The sequence below is a fragment of the Salvia splendens genome, chromosome 15, assembly GCF_004379255.2.
Source record: "Salvia splendens isolate huo1 chromosome 15, SspV2, whole genome shotgun sequence".
NCBI lineage: Eukaryota > Viridiplantae > Streptophyta > Magnoliopsida > Lamiales > Lamiaceae > Salvia > Salvia splendens.
In genome coordinates, this window is record NC_056046.1 from 14,322,533 (window position 1) to 14,345,530 (window position 22,998).

The following is a 22,998-nucleotide window of genomic DNA, read 5'->3' on the forward strand; positions in this document are numbered from 1 at the left end:
AAATTCGTAACATTACTGTAGCGAAATCTTTCAATAATATACGTATCATATTGTACCAAGAATCACGGTATACCGAAAATTATGCGATAAATTTGATACTCCGTATCGGTGTTTTTCCCCACAACATAAGAATAAACTGTCAATAAAATTATATACACTATTTGGATAATTTGTACTCATAAAAATGATATTATTATATTATTAGTAATAAGTGGGTAACATGGTTTCATGGCAGCAGGCTTCTTTGGGCAGCATAAAAATAACGTATTTGCTTGTCAGTTACTTCTTATTCGACTCGAATAAGATGCCTGAATATAAAATTTCAATCTAATAGTAGTAGTAGTATATTTTAAACAACCATCTATGACCATTTATTTCAATTAATTATGCAACTAACTAACTTTTACTAATAAATACGGGTATAATTTTTTTGACTAAGGCCACCCGCAACGCGTCACGCGGGTGGCCCGTATTCCATCACGGAGGGACGGGACGGCGGCGTGACGCGTTGCAGCGCCCCGTCTCGTCCCCAGCCCGTCCCCAGCCCGTTCCGCGTTCCGTCACGGCTTGACGAGTGGCGAGACGTCTCGCCACGCGCCGAGACGACGTGGCGCTCCCCCGCGCCATGCGTGACTCCCACTCGCCGGCCCGCGAGTGGGCATCGTCAAGCTGACGCAATAAATCATTTTTAAAAAAAAAAATCAAATTAAATAAAAAAAATTAAAAACGGTAATATTACCGTTTATAGCCGTTTTTCATTTTTTATTTTTATTTTTTTACTCTATATATACTCTTAATTCATCTTCATTTCACACACAACTACACATCTATTCTTCCCAAATCACCTCCATTTCCTCTCCAATTTTCATCTAACATCTCATCACAAAATGTTCGGCGACGGAAACTCCGGCGGTGGCGGCTCCGGCGGGTGGGATCTCAACGCGTTCGGCGACTGGGGGAGCATGTACAACACATTGGGTGGTTCCGGTTCCGGTTCGGCGACCTGGGGAGCATCTCAACGCGTCCCTTAATTATGTCTTTTTTTATTTTTTTTAATTTTAAGTTGTATTTTTATTTTATGTTGTAATTTTATTTTATTTTTAATGAAGTGTGTTTTTTTAATTGAATTTGGTTGGAAATAAAAATAAAAAATGAAATTGAATGAATAGTAATTTAAGGGAATGTGGGTTGCAGGTTTCATCCCTTAGTTAAGGGATAGAGTAAAAAAGTACAGTGAGGCCCACGAATAGTAATTTAAGGGACGGGTTAGTGAAAGCGTTGTGAATGGCCTAAGTTCTCTTGAATTTGAGGGACATGCTTTGACGTGTACGTGTGTAGAAATAAAATCCGTTGTATTCTCTAATTCCAAATAAGTTGAAAATGATGATCCTAATTCCTACTTAAAATTTTCAGGCAACGAATTTTTTTGCTGCAGATGATAGTGCATAGTTTCAGTTATTTATATTGGACATTAATTAATTGAAATCAATGGTTTTGATATAACCCGAAAATAGGTATTACTATTTAAGTATTTGTACAAACTTTTCTAATTAAACATTTAATTATATTAAAAAATATGTATATGGATATAAAGGTAGAGACGAGAGTCACTCCCGAGATTTTAAAAAGTTTTAAAATAACACATATATTTGGCATGCGAAGTAATAATATCAATATGCGATTCACTTTTAGAGCTACGCCAAAACAAATCGATCCGCAAATAACCGATTCAATCAATAGTTTTCTTAATAAATTATAAAAGAAAAGAAAAATAGATTACCTGAGTTGTTAGTTTTGAGGTGTCAGCCTTCTTCAATGAAGAGAATTGGATGATAAGAGCTATATTTGATATGCTTGAACATCTGCCACCTGTGCTCTTAAATATTTGGATTTGGATTTGGATTTGGATTTTTGATCGATTATTTAGGTATAAGGGCTCAGGATCATTGTTTGTATAAGACTTATATTTATACAATCCGTAACACAGACTTTGTCAACTTCAAAAACATAGTTAGCAAAAGTCTTATCAATCCAATTCATGCAACTCACTAATCCCTCTTATGTGTCGTTTCTCAACGTACGTTATCTTAATTATTTTCAACCAAAACTTCCCACAGACTTTCTTAGAGCATCCGCAACGCGTGCCGTTGCGGTGCCTTATTTCGTTCCGGAGGAACGGAACCGCGGCGGCACGCGTTGCAGCCGCCCGTATCGTCGCCATTCCGTGCCGGTGCCGTGCCGGGTGCCGTTCCCGCGAGACGCGGCACGACACGTTCCGCCACGCGCCGAGGCGACGTGGCGGCCTCCCATTCGACGCGTGACGCCCACTCGCTGCCCCGCGAGTGGGCGTCGTCACGGTGACGCAATAATTCAATTTTTTTTAAAAAAAATCGAATTTAATAAAAAAAATATTTTTATTTATAAAAATTGTTTTTTATATTTAAAAACAATTTTTACAAATAAATGAATACTAGAAATTCGTATTAGCCCATATATATTTGATGGGCTTGCGAATTTATGAAACCCATTCTTGGTTGTCTCTCTTTTATAGAGACATCCTTGAATGTTTTTTGTTCCACTTTCGATGTGGGACAAACTCATTCTTGATTATCTCTATTTTATAGAGACATCATTGAATGTTTTATGTTCCACTTTCGATGTGGGAAAAACTCTTTCTTGGTTGTCTCTCTTTTATAGAGACATCCTTGAATGTTTCATATTCCACTTTCGATGTGGGACAAACTCATTCTTGGTTATCTCTATTTTATAGAGACAACCTTGAATGTTTTATGTTCCACTTTCGATGTGGGACAAACTCATTCTTGGTTGTCTCTATTTTATAGAGACATCCTTGAATGTTTTATGTTCCACTTTCGATGTGGGACAAACTTATTCTTGGTTGTCTCTATAAAATTGTATTTTAAATTATGTCAATTTTTATTTTTTTAGGATTTTAATTATGTCTTTTTCTATTTTTTTGAATTTTAAGTTGTAATGTTATTTTAATTTTATTAAAGTGTGTTTGTTTTAATTGAATTGAGTTGGAAATAAAAATAAAAATGAAATTGAATGAATAGTAATTTAAGGAACGGTTAAGGAACGGTTAAGGAACGGAGGGTTGCAGGTTCCGTTCCTTAGTTAAGGAATGGAGTAAAAAAGTACAGTGGGGCCCGCAAATAGTAGTTTAAGGAACGGTTTAGGAACGGTATAGGAACAGCGTTGTGGATGGCCTTAGCAGATGTATGTTTACGTATGTGATGGCGTAGTTTAGGAGGTGATTGATAACGTCACATTATACTATATTAATACTTAGGCCATCCACAAAGCTGTTGTTATACCGTTCCTTAACCATTCCTTAAACTACTATTTGCTGGTCCCATTGTACTTTTTAACTCCATTTCTTAACTAAGGAATGGAACCTGCAACCCTCCGTTTCTTAACCGTTCCTTAAATTACTATTCATTCAATTTCATTTTTTTATTTTATTTCCAACCAAATTCAATTAAAAAAACACACTTCATTAAATAAAATAAACTTACAACATAAAATTCGTAAAAAAAACTTAATGTAATAATTTCCTAAAAAATAAAAGTACACAATTTAATAATTTCATCCGTCAAAGTTTGTCCAAATGTGCTCAATTAAATCCTCTTGGAGTTGGGTGTGGGCGCTAGAGTCGCGTGTCCTTGCACGAATATATAACCGTTCTTGTATAGACGGATGCGCTCCACTTCGAGGCGGACTACTTGCGGTTGAGCTTCCGGGGGATTCGGGGTCGAACCAATTTCCCGCATCGGGTCCTTCGTCTTGAACAATCATGTTGTGCAAGATTATGCACGTATACATGATGTCGACCATGTTTACCATGAACCACGTACGAGCCGGGGCTTTGATAATGTTGAAGCGAGCTTGGAGAACCCCGAACGCCCTCTCCACATCCTTCCGAGCAGCCTCCTGCTTCTGCGCAAAAAGCGTCTGCTTTGGGTTCGCAGGCCTGCCGCACGTCTTCACGAAGGTAGGCCACTTCGGGTAGATGCCGTCGGCGAGATAGTACCCCATTTTATAAAGCCGGTTGTTGGCGACGAAGTTGATGGCCGGCGCTTTACCATCCAAAACTTTGGTAAAGAGGTCGGATTGGTGGAGCACGTTTACGTCGTTGTTCGACCCGGGGACCCCGAAGTACGCGTGCCAGATCTAAAGCCGGTAGTCAGCAACGACCTCAAGTATAACGGTTGGGTGGGTGCCTTTGTGGCCGCTCGTGTAGGAACCCTTCCACGCCACCGGGCAATTCTTCCATTGTCAGTGCATGCAATCGAAGCTGCCGAGCATCCCGGGGAATCCGTGCACTGTTTCGTGAAGGTCGAGCAGGAACTGACAATCGGTCGTGCTTGGCCTCCGGAGAAATTCATCGTTGAAGGCTGCCCGGACGCCTTTGCAGAATTTGAGCAAGCACATTCGCCCAGTGCTGTCTCCGATGTGGAGGTATTCGTCGAACATGTCGGCCGTTTGTCCAGTCGCAAGCTGACGGATTGCTGCAGTACATTTCTGCAGCGTCGTGTGGCTGGGATGGCCGACCGCGTCGAACCCTTCCTGGAAGAACTCTTCCCGGACTGCCAAAGTATTCGCGATGTGGAGAAATAGCGGTTTCCCCATGCGGAAACGGCAACGGAAGTACGTATCTCCCTAAACCGGGTTATCGCAGAAGTAGTAGTGTACTAACCTTGCGGCGGCTTCCTCCTGGTTACGATGGATGTACGTACGGGAGCGTCGTTGGGGCGGCGCGGCTTCCTCCGCCTCCCGTCGTCGATCTTCTTCAAGTGATTGTTCCATTATTTGACGCATTTGTTCAAAATGATCCATTAGTTTGATAATATTGGGGAGAAGAAAAACAGAGTTGATTTGAGATGAAAATTGGGGTGGAAATATAGAGGATTTGAGAGGAATAGATGTGTGTTTGTGAGTGAAATAAATATGAATTAGGAGTATTTATAGAGTAAAGAAATAAAAAAAATTGCAAAACGGCTATAAAACGGTAATATTACCGTTTACAATTTTTTTTTAAATTCAAATTTTTTTAAAAAAATATTTATTGCGTCATCGAGTGGGCGTCACGTATGGCCTGGGAGCTCGCCACGTCGCCTAGGGGCGTGGCGAGACGTCTCGTGCCGCGTCGCGTAACGGCGGGTCGCGGGACGGGTTGGGAACGGGCTGGCGACGGAACGGCGGCTGCAACGCGTTTCTCCGCGGTTTCATTCCTTCGGAACGGAACGCGAGCCGGTGGAGAAACGCGTTGTGGATGCTCTTATAAATCAAAGGGAGCACTTTGGTGACACCAAAATGACAACATATGAAAATAATTTGCGATACATAGGCAAACAACTCGGCATATGGTTCTAAGCAATCTGCGATGCGAAATCAGAGCACTACGATGACATCATAATTAAAATGACAATCTAGTCAAACAATCTGTGATACATAGACAAACAAGTCTGTCACATGGCAGGTTAAAATTGAATCTGCCCCTGTAAGGGTTTTCATTGATGGTAGGTTGTCATTTTAATTTGGATTGTCATCTCCATTAATTAATTAATTAATATTACAACAAAGTTTAAATTAAGGAAATTAGTTTACCATGTTTTAGGTGCATCTAGTTTAAATGATTACACTTCTCAAAAAATTAATATTAATAGTTGTAAACACCAACTAATATTGCTAACTTGTTATGTTAGAGAATTTTTCTCATTAATTACATGTAATAGTAATTAATATTGCAAATAAGTTTTCATTCAATTTTAGCATTACTTTCAAAATGGCCCATAATTCAAACACAACCTCCCATTACATAAATTTAATAACAATAATTTCTTCCCATTCCATCTTACCAATTTATCTCGATTCTCCGTGAAATAAAAAAACTATTGTTTCAAAAAATCTCAAATTTTATACTAGTAGGAGTATTTTATTTACTCCATTAATTAATCAACAAAATTCTATTTCATTATTATTCAGTTATCAGATGCTATTTGTATTAATTGCAATAATTGAGTCTTAATTAGTAGACGATAACGATAAACAAACGCTATTTGGATATATACTAGAACTGATTTTATCTGTATTTGTTGAGTGTATGTACATATATATATGTGCACATTAGAAATTTGTATTGTAGTTTCTGATCGATATCTTTAGTTAATTGCACTTGATTTATTTGGGGAGATCAAAGTCTTTGGTTAATTGGTCTAAATTTCGTTCCATAATATCATTATGACGCGTTTTTGAAAAATGGCAATTTGGGTTTTGGTCTCTATCGCTAAATTGCCTAAAAAGTTATTTATTTATCCATTGAGTACGACGCTTTTAAAACTGAAGATTAAGATCATTCAGCCCACCTTTCTGGTAATTTCTCAGTTATAACATATTCTATTGTGAAATAAAATTTCCACTATTAGCTGAAACGTCGGAAGAACATGATGTTATTGTACTATTATTCTATATTTAATTAAGAGAAACTTATAAGAAAACACCCGACGGACGATACAGCTTTCAATGATAAACATACATTTTTTCAAAAATATTTCATAATTTTTTTTTGTAGGCCTAAAGCGAATTAGACTAATTTAAAAACTAATTAAAATACAAAATCGAATATAAATGGATAAATTTAATAAAAATCAAAATCTCGACTAAAAGCATAAAATGGTGGAATTTGTGTATATAAATATTTTTAGGAATTTGAGGTGGGACATATAGGAAGAAATTATAAAAAAATGAAATACAAAATAATATAACTGAAATATATTGAGGGCGACATTTTCCCCTTATTCTCCTCAAGTGGAAACTAGGGAAATCAGATCGTAAGCTCCTGGGTACTATTGTGTTCTTCTATACAAGGCTTGTCACATTGTAATTCAACATATATAATTGGATTTGATTTTGCCATATACAACAACTGAGGCAAATTAAATAATTTTTTTACACTATCGATAACCCCAAAAACCCATCTCTGGAGTATTATTTTTGGAAGGATGTCTGAAGGTAAATTAGGCCCCTAAATGTGTTTGGGCCTTACTGTTTTGTTAAGTATTTGTTTTTAATTTTGAAGATGTAGCCCACTTTCCTAGTACTATGTTAGTCTCTTCCTCTCTATCATTCCTTCCCTTCTTTTGGCGAAGTGAATTGTACTAATGTCTCGTAACATTTGAATACCACCTAACATCCCTAAGGTTTATGGTTCATGCGGTTAACTGCGAAACCATAACTGGCGGTTACATGAGATTTAAATGGAATTGAAACTGTCACTTTTGAAATCGTGGACCGGTTCAGGTTCAGGTTCCAAGATTCAAGAACTGAAACCGTGCTGGAACTGCCGGTTCCGGGCGGTTTCAAACTGAAACCGCGAAAAATTGTTGAATACTGTGAAACTGAACCGGAATCACAAAAAACCACCGGAAACCGCGAAAAATCGCCCGTTTAAAACTGAATCCGGAAGTTTTCGAACCGAACCCGAAACTGTGAAATACTACGCTTAAGGTTCGATTCCGTGAGTTTGTTCATTTTAATTTAATCCACGGCCATTGTGAATGATCGACTCATTACAAATGGGGAGGCATCCCAAAATAGATTTTGAGCATATTCTTAACTAGTCGTATTCTTCCAACTGAGAGGCAAGTATTTCCACATCTACCGACGTCTATTATTTTCCAGTCCAGTTTTAAATACTATTTCCACGCTTAGCAGTCATCATCTTCTTGCTCATCTCAATTTTTCTATTTTCCATTCTCTTTTCCTCTGTCACTAACTAGAAAATTAATTATTGTGCTGGACCATTTACAATTCATGTGGTGGACAAATAACGACGAGAAGATAATTTCTTGGTTTACTAACAAAACGACTAATATAATTACTAGTCTAGTCCATCCTCAGTATTTAATTTGCATAGACATTTAGAACATGGTACATAAAGACGACTTCTTACTAAATTACATACTATGTACTACTTATTAATTAGACATTCGATTTTATATGACTTTCTTTAAATTGATTTATTAGAGAGAGAAAGACGGAGAATGTTCTCAATGGACTAAGCATAATAATATAAGGGAAAATAATAATATGCGGTTGTTTTATATACCAAACTAGTTTTAAATGCTAAACACTAAACACATCATTATAAAACAATTCGGAGTTTATTACTAACTTTGTTTTTAGTTTATTATATGGAATTCAAAAATTTAAAAACAATGACATCATCTAGCATAATTTAAAAATCTAAAAGTCATTATAAGTTTGTTATCAATTTATTATAATGAACTCCAGATTGTCTTATAATGATGTTGGTAGACGTTTAAGGTTTAAGACTGATTTGGTATTGGTACAATTCTAGTAATATGTTCATTAACTTTTTTAAATCTTCGAACTATCTAAGAATTACATAATCATATGGAGTACATTAAGATTGACTAAAATCAATCAAAATATGATGAACGACAATAAACTTGTATCATTCGGTCGATATCATTCCCTATATCATTAAACTCAAAGTGAGCTTGGATTACAATATTGCATCTATGTAATATACTAGGTCCCATAATAGATATCACACTTTTCTTTCTTTTTTGTTTGTTCCACAAAAGGTGTTCCATTTCTTTTTCTAGAAAAAAATTGTCTCTCATATTAATATAAATATACTATTTCCGTCTTCACTTTACACACAAAACAACATCTCCTAAAATCCCGTGTCATTACCCAAGTGTGTCATATATTATGGGACAAATGGATTAATTACATAATTAATTTATGTGTATATATAGTTAGAAACATACATTTAGCGAGGGCAAGAATTATTCAGTCGAGTTACTATATCTCCATATATACAAGTACAAAACATACACTCACAAAAATTATTAATTTTTGGTTGTCTCAAATAATTTTATGTTTTTGCTTCAAAAAAAAGAAATATAATTTTCTAATTTTCCATTTTAATCACAATCTTTAAATCTATCTTGTAGTACCACAGTCAACTAATCCAAATATAAAAGCAATCAACTAATCCAAATATAAATTTAAATAATAAAAGTAATCAGTCCTATTATATCCTATCAACCTTATCTATAAATCCAACAATTAAAAAAAAAAGAAAAAAGAAACATAATTATCTGATTTTCCATTTTAATTTCAATCTTTCAATCTATCTTGTACCACAATCAACTAATCCAAATATAAAATTAAATAATAAAAGTAATTCGGTCCTATCAACCTTATGTATAAATCCATCCACAATACCAATATTTTATATTAAACCAATTTATTTCATTGTATATACTATATTAACGCCAAGATGTAACTTCATTGGACAACAATATCATTATTCATTATATACAATATCATATTGTTTTATACTTCATCCGTCCGCCATTTATAATCTCATTTGACTCGGCACGGATTTTAAGAAATTGTTTAATTTTGAAAAGATAAATGAAAAAATGAGTTAGTAGAGTGTGAACCCTATTTTTATATTATTGATTTTATAATTGAATGTGAGTGTAATGAATTAGACGAATATTATGGTCCATGTATTTAGAATGGAAAAAAGGTAAATGAGACTTTAAATCACAGATACCCTGAAATAGCAAAATGAGACATTATTTCACGGACGGAGGAACTATGTTAAATATTTGTAAATGTTCTAATTGTGTTGATTAGATTGTCATAACAAAAAAGAGTTACTTCATTTGTCTACAAAAAAATAGTTTCATTTCGCTATTTTGGATTATCTAGAAAAATTAGTCTCATTTCAAAAATAGAAACTAATCTCTCATAACTTATTCATTTTGTCTCATCCCTCATATTTTACACACTTTTTTTACTTCTCTATTTTATTTTACCAATTCATCATTAAATCAGTGCCGTATATAAATGAGACTGTTTTTTATAGACTGAGAGAGTATAACTTTGACCATATCATTTGTCCTCACGTACAATATCATTTCAACAAAATGCTCATGCTCTTTCATAATTTATTTGGTAATTTGCCTACTAGAAAAACATGGCATGATGGAAACATGTTTAGAAAGAGATGGGAAATCGAAGTTTTCTGGTCTTTGAGGTCATCGCGGTGCCTCAGGGATGATGCCAATACAGTGGCACAAGAGAATTTTGCTTTAAATTTTAGATTGTGTAAGTAATTATTTTAAGGGAATTAAAATTGGTACTCCTTCCGAATTTGATTGTCAGGGAAAATAATCTTATCAATAAACTATGGAGTATAACTTTCGAATATTATACTCAATGATATTCATGTTTAATAAAAATCAAGTACTTTAAGTTTTAGAAAAAAAAATTAAATCAAAAAGGCTATCCACTTATTTAATATACTACTAATGAGGTAAGTATCAATTAATACCTTAATTTTCATAAAATTTTCAGTTTTAACACGATTTTCATAAAATAATATGTATATCCATAATACGAGAATTAAGTGACAAAATCAATAATAGTTCAAAGTTCCTCTTAGGAACACTAGTCCAATTTGTGATTGTCAAATGGAATTTAAACTCAAACATTAGTTATTAGTAACAAAATGGCCACTGTAAGTAGTAAATTAATATTTGTGCCTCATATATTTGGTAGCATAGAATCCCACTCTACTACTCTAGCAATATTGTTTGAATAAGTAACAACGACATAAAATTTGAATGGTGAATTTTATAGTAAGAAAAGTCATAACATTTGAAATGTCTAATTGATTAATTAATATACCAAATTCGTTATGCTTACGCAATCAATCCATGCATGCGAATCCTCTCTATAAATAACCCCCATTCCTTCACACCACAACTCATCTCAACAATATGCCTCCCTTCACCTTCCCAGCTTCCCTCATCCTGGCCCTGGCCCTCGCCCTCCTCTCCTCCTCCCACGCCGCCACCGTCGACGTCACCAACCGTTGCAGCTACCCCATGTGGGCGGCGGCCACGTGGCCTTCCTCGCCACCCCTGGGTCGTGGCAGGTGAACGTCCAGCCTGGCACCGTCCATGCCCGCGTGTGGGGGCGCACGAACTGCAATGGGGGGGCGGTGCGAGACCGGGGACTGCAACAGCGGCGCCATCGAGTGCACCGGGTACGGACAGGCCCCCAACACGCTGGCCGAGTTCGCACTCAACTAGCCCAACAACCTCGACTTCGTCGAAATCTCGCTCGTCCACGGCTTCAACATCCCCATGGAGTTCAGCCCCGTCAACACCGGCGAGTGCAAGAACCTGCGGTGTACGGCCAACATCAAAGGGGAGTGCCCGGCCGAGCTCAGGGCCCCGGGGGGGTGTAACAACCCGTGCACCGTGTATAAGGTTATCTTCTGCCCGTGAATTAATTAATTCATATGTGTTAAACTCTAAATAATAATTGTTCAGGGTGGTTTCATTAGCTCTGAATCTATATGTGAGTGATGTGGTATGTTGTGTATGTACAAGACCCCTTGTACTTGTTCCAGATTGAAATAATAAAGTTTTATTTATATTTCGTCGCTCCCACCACGCCTTCAGTGATACGATTATTATTATTATTATTATTTAGTTAGTTAATTATGGATTTGCATATCTTTTTCATATCTTTTGTCTTGCTCATTAAGTTAGTATCCACTATTATAAATAGTGGACATTGTTCTTTAGTTCAATCATTCAAGAAATATCAATCCAGTTTATCCTTTATCGTTACTTTATCTTTTATTGTACTTTATTTTTCGCAAGTTCATCTCGTCAAACCCTAATTGACCGAGAACCCTAGGCTGCTCGACGGGAGGATCCCGCGAACGAACCTAACCCTTCTCTGGTGATTTCGCGCTGCCGGAACCGATACGAGTATCATCGTATCATCTGGTGCTTTCATTGAGAGCTCATCCTCCGTATTTCCTCCATCATGTCATACACCTACACTGACTACGTCCATCGCCAGTTCAATAGACCGTTCATCTCGCCACTGCCCATGCCGAGCCCCACATCGTGTTGGTACCTCCAGAGCCAGAACGAGCAATTTGGATACTCCTATCCAGACTCGCCATTGTTATATCCGCAACCTCCCGATCAACTAGATTGGCAATGTCTCCCAACGACCAACGATGTCGGCCATATGGAGCTTCTCAACATGCCACCTGATCCAGTGATGCCGGAGTCTGAACCGAACCTAACGGTGGCTGCCTTGGCTTCACAGCTCGAGCGTTTGACTGCTACTGTCAAGCAACTGACGTCTCTGATGGATGCAAACAAACGCTGCTTGGGTGATCCACACGCTGCGACACGACCTCCACCAGACCCTACAACCAGTGTCATGTACACGGAGCCGGTATCGTGTCCCCTATCACAGATGACCGCCGCCGCCCCAACTGATCTTCATCACGATCCATCTAGAAGCTCGCTGCCTGTTGTCGTTGCTATCCCGTCTCCACCAGCCACAATATCTCTGTCGTGCGACTCCAATTTCGGGTATGACTCGATGGAATTAATTGTCGTTGACAATGATAAAGAGGAAAAAAATGTTATTCATTCTAGTGCTGATGTTAGTGGACCAATTTATGGTAGTAAAGATGGCATAGATAATCCATGTAATGTTGTTTTTACTTTCCGAGAACCTATACATGTGGTGGAGCATAACAGGTTGGATTTTACAATGTTGAGCAACAAGATTGATTCTTTTTTGTTGAAAGAGGACGAAGATGGTTCCATTGAGGATATGAAGAAGTTGATTCCTCCGCAAAATGACACTCTATGCTTGAGCATTCATGGACGCATTGATACAGGGAGACGCTCAACTATTCGGTGTATGTTTGACCCAGGAGGATTCCTCGACACTCATCGTTGCTTCATGGTGCCCACCTTGAGGACAAGGTGGATTTCAACCGTGGGGGAGTTGATACGATTATTATTATTATTATTATTATTTAGTTAGTTAATTATGGATTTGCATATCTTTTTCATATCTTTTGTCTTGCTCATTAAGTTAGTATCCACTATTATAAATAGTGGACATTGTTCTTTAGTTCAATCATTCAAGAAATATCAATCCAGTTTATCCTTTATCGTTACTTTATCTTTTATTGTACTTTATTTTCCGCAAGTTCATCTCGTCAAACCCTAATTGACCGAGAACCCTAGGCTGCTCGACGGGAGGATCCCGCGAACGAACCTAACCCTTCTCTGGTGATTTCGCGCTGCCGGAACCGATACGAGTATCATCGTATCATTCAGTCATTTCCTTTTTCTACTCCATGACCCTTGTTTAGCCATGAAACCATGAGACAATACATGTTTGATACTGGACTGCGGAGATTATTTATGGGACAAAGGATCTAAATCGTTATAAATGAAACAACTCAATTTGGGCCTATACAAGTTGTACATAATAATAATACTATGAAATGGGATTAAACAGTACAAGCATAAAAACAGAAATTACCTTTTCTATATGAAAATAACAATGGATGAGAACTCCAATACTTTTCCGACGCGTGTAAATTCATTTTATAGGAATACTTATTTGAACTGCAGATTGCAGAAATTAATAAATTAGGTTCACCACCTTTTGTGTTTTCGTGCCCTTTTCAAAGAGGACAAAATAATTTCGTAACAAGTTAATTTCTGTTTATTTTCTAAACTTTGCCACATTACTATCGTGTCATGTAGATAATACTAATTAATTGAATGTTGACACAATAACAATCGGACACGTAACTTGTAAGCCATGTTGATATTTTAGGCCGTTTTTTGGACTTGAGAAGTACACATTGATGACCCAAGCTATAAACAGTCGTAAATACCAATCAAGAAACACACGATTGAAATAGTTACACAACACAACACAACCCTTCCAAATATCAAATATGACTATCTAACAAAAGATGTTCCATCACAGTTGGGAGTATTCACAGGAAACACTGTAGTTTTACATGGACCATACTGATTCATAGTTTTGCATAATTGCGTCGACGTACACCAAAACATCTAAACTTATAGTACTATCAGTTAAATCAAACACGACGATTTTATAGTTAAGCACATGCACTAGTACAAAAAATTCAACCATTGGTCCGGCATGCTGTTTCCTTTTGTTTCTTCTAAGGGTTAAATTTGGTCTGCGAATCCTTCTTCCCCACCTCTGTGCTAGGCTGGAAGTTGAAGCCACCGCAAGAACTGAAGCCCAGGCCAGAGAATGACACTGACGACGGATCAACACCATTTTGTTTCTTCGATGATTCAGAATGGGGTGGAAATTCGCTTTGGAAGTTAACGGGAGCATCAAAATTTGATTGCTTCAACCACAAATCAGCCTCCTTGAAAGTGGCGTCCAACGGCTCCCTTAAGCAACTTGGAAATGTCAGGGTATCCTCAATCGGAAACTCCCCAGTCAGAGTCTTCAAGGCGAATTCCAACGGATTAGTCCACGAGTCCCCAAAATCGTAGCAAAGCTGTGAAACTTGTGATTGTTGACCATCAACGAATGGATTCGTACCAGCTGTCCCTGTTGCACCTGGCTGCTCTGCTGGAATAGTTGAGCCCTCTGTAGGCGTAGGCTTTTCAACTTCTTTCGGCTGATTAGCATCTTGACAAGTTTCCATGCCTGTAACTACTTGCTCTACAGCCTCTTTGGCTGGCTCGATATTTGATGACTCAGAAATATCTGAAGCCTTAAGTGGAGCAATTGGAGAAGCAACAACTACTTTAGCAGTTGATCCTCTCAGAGCAGCCCTTAGAGAGGGTTTGTTCAAATCCAAGTTGATTTTCATCTCAGGTTTAGAACCTGCAAGCCTTTTCGAAGTTCGTGTTGGCGTGCTGCTGCTCTCCCTTCTTTTCTTGGGTTTTCTTGAGCCAGTCTTAATTCTACGGCCACTTTCTGGAAGCTGCTGATTGGTTGAGGGATCAGCCACAGGGGAGCTCGTAGCTGCATCTACGGCCACAACTCTAACGTCCTTTTTAGAGACATCATTTTCTGGTTCAATCTTATTTCCTATTTTGGCACTCTTGACAGAATTGTCTTGATTAACTTGCTCCCGTTCTAAAGTGTTGGTGTCCAATTCTGCTGGAACCTTTGTACCCGAACTTTCTGCATCTGCACAAGACATTCAATCGAACTATCAGAACTACACAAGTTTATTAAAGGTTAACAAGAAGCATTAAATATAGCTAGTTTTACTAGATTATTCTTACCACCATTTGACTCTTCACCAAGAAAAGGCTGTGTCTTGAGCTTAGCTGGAGTTGAAGACTGAACAGAAAAGAGGTATTTCAAAAACTAACTCTGCCGGCAATTGTGTAATAGGATAAAGAATATGAAGTTGGAAAAACAAATGGAAAAACAAATACAAAGATGCACATAAAAAGCATGACAGTTTTAGTGGTATAGCTTATTAAAACGATACCACTAAAGTCTATCCACATCTTCGCACACATTTTGCATTCTGGTTCTTAATTGGGCAGCTTCCAACACACATTAAACAATAACGGTGTCAAAACACTTTATCCATATGAATTGGAATAAATTTCTACACAAAAGACACCCATCCTCATCTAACACATAAGAAAATCTGTAGACAACACTCCTTCACGAAAAACAGTTTTTTATTGAAAACTCCATAACAATATAAGTTACCTCATAAAACAAATAAACATATATTTATAAGCCTACTAAAAAAAACCCTGCTTTGAAAAGGAATGAAAATTCTAAAAGAAAATTAAGTAATAGGAGTACAATATTAAAATGGCCTGAAATGATGGAATACGGGATTTCAAGCATCACATCAAAAGTTATGTGTCATCACTTTCCATGTGCTGTAACTTGTATATAAAATTTCGACTAATGGTTTTTTGATAATTGGGAGAAATTTCACATTTAAATGAACTTCAATTCATATGCCTATGGATCTATTTGTGGCCATAGTGTACCATGGAATTGAAGACTGGACAGGGGAGATGCACCAAAATGTATAGATGAGGATAACCAAGCAAGAAAACTCACAAGGTTTATGTTCTCAATTGATTTGATATCATCCAATTCCCTTTTCCGGGGTTTGCAGGCGCAGCTACCAATATCATTTGTTTCCAGATATCGCAAGGCATCTGGTTTAGAACGAAACATGTAACCGCTGACCGGATCTGTGTAAAACTGCATAGTAATATGATAACACATGAGATTTTGAAAACACAAACAGGATATCACCATAAATAATGTCAAAATTGTCGAAAGGAAATTGAGAAATTTTTTTGAAGAGCTAATAAAAGGTTAAACAAATCAATTACCGGATCTTTTCTTATCCTATCCCCAGATTTGCTTGTCCTGATTTCTTTTATCCAGCCATCAGGCAGGTCCTTATCAGTTGACCACTCAATAGCTACCTACTTAACCTCGATATGTCAGAAGCGAAATTCATTGGATAGTTTTATCGGATCTAGAGTAAGTACTGAACTGATCACAGCACAAACCGTCACAAAAGAACTGATCCTCCTTTTCTTTTCACGAATGCCATCATTATTGGTCATGGATACGACCTGTGGTGACATCTCTGGAAATGGTTCACCCACATTGTCTATCTGAAAGAATTAAGTAACACAGAATCAATACTATGAGAAGAATTGTCAAATGGAACACAAAATAAAGTTCAATAAATGAAGCATCCATATACTAGCTTCTATGGAGTAGTAAAAGTTGTAAAACTGAACAACTTTAAAATAAAAATCAATCTATTACTTCTCTTATCTCAATGAAGAGTAACATAAGACATACAAAACCATATATTTAAAGCAAACTTTACATAACTTGACAAATGAGGCAGGTAAGGGGCTTTTTTTTGCTCTCAAAGTTAACCTAGAAAACCTCAATGCATTAAAGACTAAACAGTAGTATGGTTGTATTAGATCTAGGATACATATAGAGCTCATCAAAGCACAAACCTTTACAAGAGAGTTTCCCTTCCTTCTATCTTCATGGCCGGCATCATTATTTGTCATGGATTGGATCTGTGGAGACTGCTTTGGGACATTCTCATCCACATTATCAATCTGAAAAGATGAACACCCAAACATATATTAGAAGAGAGTAGAATATCATAGAATAGTGCTATGAAATATTAGCAAAAGGAATCATAAAGTGAATTCAACAAATGAAGCATCCATCTAGTATCTCCAAAAGTGTAAACTGTAAACTTAAATTTGATGAACCATTCAGTCCATCACCTACCTGTTACTACTTACTTCAAGTACAAATAATTAATGAAATAATTTTTTATTTGAAACAAACTTTATGTGAATAGTCTATGATCCAAAATGTGGCAGTTCATGCACGTCGTGCTTTCAAAGGCTAATCTAGAAATATTGAATCTAAAAGCTTATTATTAATAATAAATGTTCCTATCAGATCTTTGTAAGTATCTGAGGTCATTACAGCACAAACCGTTGTAAGAGAGTCGGCCTTCCTTTTATTTACAGAAATGCTACCAGTATTTCTGACAGGTGATATCTGCAGAGATGTGTCTATGAGTGGCTCATCCACTTTGTCAATCTGATAAGATTATTAGCATCCAAAAATTATAAGATGAAAACAATAAACATCAAGAATCGATGCTCGAAAACTATCAAATCACAAACCAAACTTTTACCATTGAAGCATCCATCTAGTGTCTCCTAAAATCAACTATCAACTATAACTAAAAAACGTAAACTAATGAATGCATATTTTCTCTCTTATCTCAAGACAAATAAAAATGAACAAACAGTATATATATTGAAGCAAACTAAATATGTGAAGGAACCACGCAAAAAAAATATCGATGATCGGTAGATAAATCAATAATAGTTTGCTTATTTTACAAATACGACATGAGTTTTGAAGCATTGCAATAATACCACCTTCTGATGATTATTTTTAGCAAATTCAACATCCCAATTTTGTCAGCAAATTGTCCTTGAAACAGCTAGTTTCGTTAATGAAATGCTATTGTTCTAACACTAAATAGAATTACGAATGTACACTTTGCTTCGAATGGAAAGGCAGTGGTGCAGTGGTGGTATTATTTTAACATTTTAGAATTTGCAGAAATATGGCAAAAGTCATGATTTATTTAGCAATTATCCCTAATATTAAGATAATTATACTTCAGCTTATTAATTTATCACTGAAAAAGAACATATATTCTTTTTAACAACTACATAGATTAAATGTGAACTATATTAATAAGAGAAGGACCTTCATCCTCTCATAAAAAGGGCAAGACCTTCATAAACCATTTGGAGATTGGTCACCAAGATTGACCTTAGCAAGTTACAAATTATTCACTAATATTTTCCCTTATCTTTTTCCCAAAAGTGTTGGCGACAAATCCAATTCAGTATTGACAAAAAAATGTTCAACTTTACATCTTTCACCAGGGACTAAATGCACTACATGAGCAATATAGGATTAAATCAATTCAAGAGCAATGATTTACTAAAAGATCCAGTGCATACTTTATTTTGCTTAGTCATGATGTCAGTATGGGCTATGTTATCCAAGTATCGAGTGACAGATGCCTTAGAATAAAATTTTCTTCCAGTTGACGGATCTGTGTATATCTGCAAGGATACAAGAATGAGCAGGCAAAAGCACCATATGTAAGAAATTCAATGATTATACTGAGTGTAAGTAGAAAAATGTAACTTGTAACATAACTATGTAGTAAATGATGAAAGATAAAGATAAAAGCCAACTCGTAGCCGAACTTCATAATAAAACAGGGAATTAAATTAAGAAACCCATCGAAAGAATGTCCAAGAAATAGCTTTACACCAGGAAGGGATGGACAGACAAAATATAATAAAGGCTGAACATAAATTCAAGCCCCTAGTCCTTAGTCCCAAAAACTGCTGATTCCATCTGATGCATATATTCAAGAGAAACTTCAACTACACAGATACAAGGGCAGCAGCTAAGACACATGACAAAAGAGATTTATAAAAAGGTATAAAAATGATTAATTGCAGAAATTTGGCAATTTGCTGGCCTTGTCAATTGTGTTCTTTCAAGCTTCAGAGATTTCAATATAGGGAATACATTGGAAACGATTAAAAATGGAATTACTCATTATGTATACTACAGACCTTGTAAGATAATCCCTCTGTTGAGCCGCGCTTTCTTCTTCTTTCTTCCACTGTCCATCCACTAGGCAACCATGCAAGATCATTTGTTTTTTCTGATATCTATAAAAGGTACATTTAGATACAGAACAAATGTGCAGAAGAATAGAACATCTCCAATCAATTAAGTGTGAAAATCTACCGCATCAACTTTGGTAACTGAGGAGGTCCCATTGTCATCGGCATTTTCCGTTTTAGGTGTAACAAGCAGAATATTGTTGTTTTCTTCCGCACAATGAATGACCTCATTCTTGGAATTATATTTCACACAGGTTGCAGCATTAGGATAGTACTGCAACAATAAGACACGATATAAATGAGAATTCTTTTAATTTTTTATTTTTAATTATTATGGTTTTCAAATATTTGATTCCTTTTACTGTTGGGAGAAGTGGACGGGTGAGGGTCTGAACCCCCAACCTTCACGTGACCCATCAGTTCTAATTTTTCAAATTGACATCACCTTTTCCTTCTTCTGAACTATGTCTGTAATAAGCCCAAAATATCACATGGAGATAAACCTAAATGGGTAGCAAAGAGAAAATGAAATTCATCCAACCAGCCAACAGCCAACAATGAAATTCTGGATTAAACTTGAACTATATTAATAAGGGGAGGACCTTCATGGTATCATAAAAAGGGCAAGACCTTCATAAACCATTTGGAGATTTGTCACCATGATTGACCTTAGCAAGTTACAAATTACTCACTCATGTTTTCCCTTATATATTTCCCAAAAGAGTTGGCGACATATCCAATTCAGTATGGACAAAAACAAATGTCCAACTTTACATCCTTCTCCAGGGACTACATGCACTAGACGAGTAAAATAGGATTAAATCAATTCAAGAGCAATGATTTACTAAAAGATCAAGTGCATACGTTATTTTGCTTAGTCATGATGTCAGTATGGGCTATGTTATCCAAGTATCGAGTGACAGATGCCTTAGAATAAAATTTTCTTCCAGTTGACGATTCAGTATATATCTGCAAGGATACAAGAATGAGCAGGCATGTAAGTAATTCAATGTTTATACTGAGTGTAAGTAGAACGATGTAGCAGTAAATGACTAAAAATAAAGATGAAAGCTAACTTGTAGCCGAACTTCATAATAAAACAGAGAATTATATTAAGAAACCCCTTCAAAGAATGCCCAAGAAATAGGTTTACACCATGAAGGTAAGGAGAGACAAAATATAATAGAGGCTGAACATAAATTCATGCCCCTAGTCCCTAGTCCCAAAAAACTGCTGAGCCCATCTGATGCATATATCCAAGAGAAACTTAACCTACACCGACACAAGTGTGGTAGCTAAAGGCACATGACAAAGGAGATTTATTATCAAAGGTATAAAAATGACTAATTGAAGAAATTTGGCAATTCAGCAGCCTTCTCAATAGTGTTCTTTCAAGCTTAAGAGATTCCAATACAGGAATTACATTGGTAAGTATTGAAAACGGAATTTCTCATTATGTATGACACAGACCTTGTAAGATAATCCCGCTGTTGAGCCACTCTTTCTACTTCTTTCTTCCACTGTCCATCCATTAGGCAACCATGCAGAATCATTTGTTTTTTCTGCTATCTATAAAAGGTACATTTAGACAGGGAACAAATGTGCAGAAGAATAGAAATCTCCAATCAATTAGTGTAAAAATCTACCACATCAACTTTGGTAATTGAGGAGGGCCCACTGTCATCGGCACTTTTCGTTTGAGGTGTAACAAGCAGAATATTGTTGTTTTCTTTGGCACAACAAATGACCTCATTCTTGGAATTATATTTCTTACCGGTTGCAACATTGAGATAGTACTGCAACATTAAGACATCAAGTAAGTAAGAATTCTTTTAATTTTTTTTATTTTTGTTATTATAGTTTTCAAATATTTGAATCATTTTACAGTTGGAAGAAGTTGACGGGTGAGGGTCTGAACCCCCAACCATCACGTGACCCATCAGTTCTAATTTTTCAAATTGACATCACCTTTTCCTTCTTCAAGACTATATCCGCAAAATATCGCACGAAGATAAACCTAAATGGGTACCATACAGAAAATGAAATTCATCCACCAGCCAACAATCAACACACCCTCCTTTTCAGGTGGACCGTGGATCATTTCTAGAATGTTTTATATTCCCTCGCTATCCAATTACATATAGTACTCCATCCGTCCCCCATTAATTGTTCCCTTTCACTTTTACCATAAATGGTAAGTAGGCCTCACATTCCAATAACTTATTCCACTCACATTTTATTATAAAAACCAATAATAAAAGTGGAACCCATATTCCACTAACTTTTTAACACACTTTCCTTCACATTTCTTAAAACCCGTGCCGGAACCAAAGTGGACAATTAATGGGGGACGGAGGGAGTATAAAGCATATATTCCACTTTGGGATATATGTTGCCATTAGTACACTCGCTCCATATCCACAGAAATAACTGCAATTTTAAAGTGCTGCATGGCTAATTCAGAATCTTGTTGGATCAATATGTGGCTAATGAGATTCTAATACAACGTACTCCTCCCAGCATATGCCAAAGGAAACTCATAAGTACTGGGATTCTTTAAGAGGCAATAGCTTGCTTATAAATTGCACCGCCAAATTTTTAGTTTATAGCCTTCGCCTTTATAATAAACTACCGACCAAATTATAACAATCTAGCACATGACAGCTTCAAATTTTTTAGCATATTTCTACAAGCTGAAAGAACGGGAACTAAAGTAGCCAATCCACCAATTCTCTCTCACCATGTAATCCCAACACAATAAAAACAAATAAAAGTTTCACCTTACATACTCTCTACAATATGTATAAGCTCATAAAAATCACAACTTTACACCACCAAGCATTCGTATGCCTCGGTTTTAAATCAATCAACATAACACAAGGCAATAGGAATTAAATTCAAGTGAATATAGCTGCTCCCACTTCGACATGCAACCATTCAATTCAACCAAGTCGAGTAACAATACAAAACCTAATTTTGATTGGAAGATGCCAAAGCCATATAGTTTTATAGGCACAATAGCTCCACGGATTCAATTACGAACTTGCAAAAACCAAGATTCCTTTCCATTTTTCACCCAACAGTTCACCAAATTTAGCAACTCAAAGTCATGCACAGTGAAAACTAAAATTTCTAATTTTATTTCCCACACAAGCTGAAAATAATAACCAAGTGATTACCTTAACTTTCTTCCCAGACCTGTACTCAGCCTTGACCATGAAGCCAGGAGGAAGCCACTCAGGCGAGTCCGCAACGACCATTTCCGCCAAAATTCGGAGAGTAACCCTTTGGTGAAGGTCGGAAATTGTCTGATTGAGAAAGATTTTGTTTGTGGGGAAATAGAGGAGAATCTATATTTATATTGGTTGAAAATTGAAATTGAGAAAGGTGGGTGAGTCGGTCCAAACCCTTAGGGCTAGTTTGGTTTGCCTTTATGGTTTCTCAAGAAAAGGAAGGGCTAGTGATTCCCTTTTCATGGCGGGAGAGAAATATTTCTATTATTTGGTTTTACTTCTATGGTTTCTATAGTTTAAATTCAGAGGTTTAGTTTGGATTTTAGGCACTTAAGAATAGCTTGTAATACCAGAATATATTCTCATATATTTTTCTTATTTTCTATATATCCTCATCTAACCCTAGCAATAAATTTATTGAGGAGCCGCCAAAATTCACAGCCTCCTCGCGACCTCTTCATCAAGATTTCGTCTCTTCGCAGGCTTGAGTATCGATTTCACTTCAATTTGCTGGAGAACCCGCCAAAAAAGTGTTGATAGGATACACGTGTTATATATACTCTGCTACAGTTGGAGAGTTCGACTGGAAAAAAATC

General features: G+C 36.6%; 2 protein-coding genes across 4 annotated transcripts in view; both read right to left on the reverse strand.

Annotated features, from left to right (window-relative positions):
• The window catches only part of LOC121769144, an 80,587-nt gene that overhangs the window by 15,999 nt on the left and 41,590 nt on the right, over positions 1–22,998 (reverse strand). The window lies entirely within an intron of this gene.
• On the reverse strand, positions 13,856–22,495 carry LOC121769138. Of its 3 annotated transcripts, none has more exons than XM_042165838.1 (14): positions 22,349–22,495; positions 20,816–20,965; positions 20,640–20,738; positions 20,034–20,138; positions 19,294–19,443; positions 19,116–19,214; positions 18,486–18,590; positions 17,434–17,541; positions 16,935–17,042; positions 16,467–16,574; positions 16,284–16,379; positions 16,003–16,149; positions 15,195–15,252; positions 13,856–15,096 (listed from the first exon to the last, which is right to left on the reverse strand). In XM_042165838.1, exons 1-14 carry the CDS (start codon positions 22,427–22,429, stop codon positions 14,105–14,107), a joined length of 2,406 nt encoding a protein of 801 aa, XP_042021772.1. In that variant the 5' UTR covers positions 22,430–22,495; the 3' UTR covers positions 13,856–14,104. The 3 variants fall into 3 exon arrangements, with proteins under 3 accessions (XP_042021772.1, XP_042021771.1, XP_042021773.1); XM_042165837.1 differs by having other exon boundaries at positions 17,425–17,541; XM_042165839.1 differs by lacking the exons at positions 19,116–19,214; positions 19,294–19,443; positions 20,034–20,138 and having other exon boundaries at positions 17,425–17,541.

Excerpts from the sequence above, each read along its gene's own strand:
- LOC121769138 (XM_042165837.1), bottom strand. The coding sequence starts at position 22,429 with ATGGTCGTTGCGGACTCGCCTGAGTGGCTTCCTCCTGGCTTCATGGTC. Across the intron at positions 18,591-19,115 it reads CAGAGGGATTATCTTACAAG|ATATACACAGATCCGTCAAC; the intron begins GTCTGTAGTATA and ends GTATCCTTGCAG. Across the intron at positions 15,097-15,194 it reads TGGTGAAGAGTCAAATGGTG|ATGCAGAAAGTTCGGGTACA; the intron begins GTAAGAATAATC and ends TGTCTTGTGCAG.